We start from the raw sequence: 3424 nt of genomic DNA on the forward strand, positions 1-3424 counted from the left end.
GGGGGTCGGGCCATGGCGGTGGCCGTCACCGCAGCCTGGGTTGTCTCTGGAGAGGGGCTGGAGGGTCCTGTGGGCGCAGGAGGCGGATAGGCAGGGCTGCCTGGTCCTGGCAGCCAGCTGACGTCCTGCCCCAGCCCCCGAGTCGCTGATGCAAGCGCTGGAGGACCTGGACTACCTGGCCGCCCTGGATGATGACGGGAACCTGTCAGAGGTGGGGATCATCATGTCAGAGTTCCCCCTGGACCCCCAGCTGGCCAAGGCGCTCATCGCCTCCTGCGAGTTTGACTGTGTGGAGGAGATGGTCAGCCTGGCTGCCATGCTCACAGGTACTGTGCCGAGGGGCTCAGAACCCGCTCTGCTGCTGGCATGAGGCACAGCGCAGCCCCCGGAGAGCCAGCACTGGCAGGGGTGGTGCTGGGGGGCACGTAGTGACCTTCCCTCTGTGCTGTCCCCAGCTTCCCCCTGCTTTGTGCCCCCTTCCACGCACCTGGAGGAGGCCGTGACCATGCGCCGGCGGGCCCTGCTCCACCCGGACGGAGACCACTTCACCCTCATCAACATCTTCAACGCCTTCCAGCAGCGTGAGTGCCAGGCAGGGGCTTGACTGCCAGCGGGCTGCTCACCCCGCGAGTGTCCCACAGCTCCCTCACGTGTCCTCTGCTCCTTTTGGGAGCAAGCACTGCAGCCACGTTCGTGACCCCATCCAGGTGCCCCAGCCTGGCTGTGAGGGGGTCCCAGCCCCAGCCTGGGAGCCACACTCTGCACGGTCCCCGTCCCCGCTGCATTGAGGGGATGCAGACTGTGGGAGCAGCAGTGCCTGGTTTCGTGGCCTGTGAGCCCCCAGCCCAGCCAGGCCACCCGCTTTCACACGGGGTCTCTGCTCATCCAGCCCTGTCCCCGCAGTGCTGACCCCGCTCTCCCTGCAGACAACGCGGACGAGGGCTGGTGCCGCAAGCACGCGGTGAGTGGGGAGGCGCTGCGGCTGGCGGGCATTGTCCGGGCAGAGCTGCTGGAGGTAATGCAGCGCATCGAACTGCCTGTCTCGCCCCCCGCCTTCGGCACCGACGCCAACGTGCTCAACATCCAGAGAGCACTCATCTCCGGCTACTTCCTCAAGGTGGGCTGGGGGGCCATGAGGAGCCCGGCCGTGGGGTGAGGGTTGTGCCAGCCAGCCCCGCTCCCCTCCCGCTCCGCTCCCCAGGTGGCCCGGGACATCGACGGCTCTGGCAACTACGTGATGCTGACGCACAAGCACGTGGCCCACCTGCCCCCTGCCTGCTGCTACCTGCTGCGGCAGCCCCCCCAGCGCCCGCCCCCCTGGGGCCTCTACCACGAGTTCACCATCTCGCAGGACAACTGCCTCCGCGTGGTCTCGGAGATCCAACCCCAAATGTGAGGACCTCGGGGACGGGGAGGGCGGGTCGTGCCTGGGCTGCGTCCGTGTGTGGCTCCGGAGCTGGCGCTAGCCCGGGAGCACAGCGGGGCCCTGGGATGCGATGCCTGGCCTGGGCCTCCTCCCCTGTGGGCAGGTGGGGGACTGTCCCCATGGGGGGGCATGAGGAGGCTGCTCCAGGGAGGCCCCTGGGGCCGGCTGCCCCTCCTTGACCCCCATCCCTGCAGGCTGGTGGAGCTGGCACCCCAGTACTACCTGAGCAACCTGCCGCCCAGCGAGAGCCGCGACCTGCTGATGGAGCTGCGGGAGAAGGTGGTGGCTGTGGAGGACGTGCCGGCGGTGCCAGAGCCGCTGGGAGCCGGCGGGGAGGATGAGGAGAGGGAAGTCTGCATGCTGCAGCTGCACGTAGCCACCAGAGCCCCCACGTCGGGGCCACCTGGGCTTGGCTGTGATTGCCGGGGACGGGAGAGGATGAGGAGAGGGAAGTCTGCATGCTGCAGTGAGCCGTAGCCACCAGAGCCCCCACGTCGGGGCCACCTGGGCTTGGCTGTGATTGCCGGGGACGGGAGAGCCCCGGGGAGGCTGTGCTGCTGTGGGGGCTGACCCAATCCCCAGGGAGGCGCAGGCAGAGCCTGCTGGTACCACAGCTCTGCACCACACTCCTAGTGCCAGTGGCCACAGGACCGGCCCCCGGCATCTCCCCTGGGGACAGAGCCCGGTTCAGGGAAGTGCTGGCCCTGGGCCTGGGGAGTCGTGCAGGCCCTCCCCGCCCGGGGTCCTTCACCTCGCGTTTCCCCGGGGGCTGCCATGAGGCTGGGGCTGCTGGCCCTGCCTGTCCTGCTCCCCCCACGCCCAGGGGAGCAGCGCCCAGGGGTCGAGGGGCCACTTGCAGGTCTCTCCTGTATAAAGTTTTGTGACCTTTGCTCCTGGTCTCACGTCTGTGATTGCAGCCAAGGACGGCTCATGCTACAGAGGGGTCCAGCGAGGGTGGGCTCCATCCCACCCTGGGGTCCTGCCTGCAGTGGGGCAAGGGCTCCCCCCAGGTCCCCATGCCCCTGTGGGACAGCTCTGCAACCCCCCCCACACCCCGAGCCTCCCCTCTTCCCGGGGGGTTTCTGAACATGAGGCATCTCTGGTCTTGCTCACCTCCCGCCTCCGGTTCTGGGTAGTGTGCCGCTGCCCCCCGTCACGCCGACGCGCCGAGGGGCAGCCCTGGCCTTTGTGCCGGGTCTTCCCCTCTGCGGTTGCGTGCTCTTCTGCAGAAGCAGAGGGGAAGCTGCGGCTGGCAGAGAGGCAGGCGGCAGCCTGGATGTGCAGCCAGCTTCTGCTCCCACTGGGACGGGACAGGGCATGGGTGCTCCCCTGGCGCGAGGTGCCCCCTTCCCTCCCCCTCCTCGGGGTCCCCCTTCCTGCCTTGGGGTCCCCTCCACCTTTCCAGCAAGTCCCGCTTCTCTCGTGGCTCCCTGGCACCATGGCCAAGGGCTGAGCTTCTGCCTGGGGTCCGGGTGTCCCAGCACGGATGCTGTGCTCCAGTCCCTACCCCAGGATGGGCCCCTTGGCGCAGGCACGGGGCTGCTCCATCCCAGGAGCTGACCCCCCCGCCTCCCTCCTTCCCTCCCTCCTTCCCTCCCTGCAGCCCACGCGCGGGGGCTCTGCTGTTCCTGGTAAGGGGCCTGGAGGCTCCGCCGCAGTGCCTCAAAGATCAGGCGGAAAGGTGAGGGCTGGGCCTCCTCAGAGCCCGAACTTCCCCTTCGCTTTCTAGGAACCCCAGAAAGTACGTGAGCAGGAGCAGCGGGGCACAGCTCATGCCTCCCCATCCTCCCCCGATTGGGGCCACCTGCCCCTGGGGTGGGGGGGCTGCCCTGTCCCCTCTCCCTGGGCCGGGGCCACAGGCAGTGGGGGCCAGGGCCGGTGCCCGATGTGGGCGCAGGGGCTGTGTCTTGCCAGGCTGAGTGGAGACGGCCATGCAGCGGGGCTGGGCTGGTGCTCGCGGGGATGGCGAAGGGGAGGCTGGTGGCTGTGGGCGGCTCC

At 69.0% G+C, this 3424-nt stretch overlaps 1 protein-coding gene across 1 annotated transcript in view; it reads left to right on the forward strand.

Annotated features, from left to right (window-relative positions):
* Positions 1 to 3424, forward strand: part of DQX1 (DEAQ-box RNA dependent ATPase 1) — a 16542-nt gene that overhangs the window by 9199 nt on the left and 3919 nt on the right. The window contains exons 8-11 of the mRNA XM_009283161.2: positions 456 to 581; positions 927 to 1117; positions 1202 to 1392; positions 1621 to 1798. Coding sequence (XP_009281436.1) covers positions 456 to 581; positions 927 to 1117; positions 1202 to 1392; positions 1621 to 1798 — 686 coding nt within the window. The remainder of the gene's footprint in view (positions 1 to 455; positions 582 to 926; positions 1118 to 1201; positions 1393 to 1620; positions 1799 to 3424) is intronic.

The sequence above is a fragment of the Aptenodytes forsteri genome, unplaced genomic scaffold (genome assembly GCF_000699145.1).
Source record: "Aptenodytes forsteri isolate BGI_AS27 unplaced genomic scaffold, ASM69914v1 Scaffold678, whole genome shotgun sequence".
Taxonomy (NCBI): Eukaryota; Metazoa; Chordata; class Aves; order Sphenisciformes; family Spheniscidae; genus Aptenodytes; species Aptenodytes forsteri.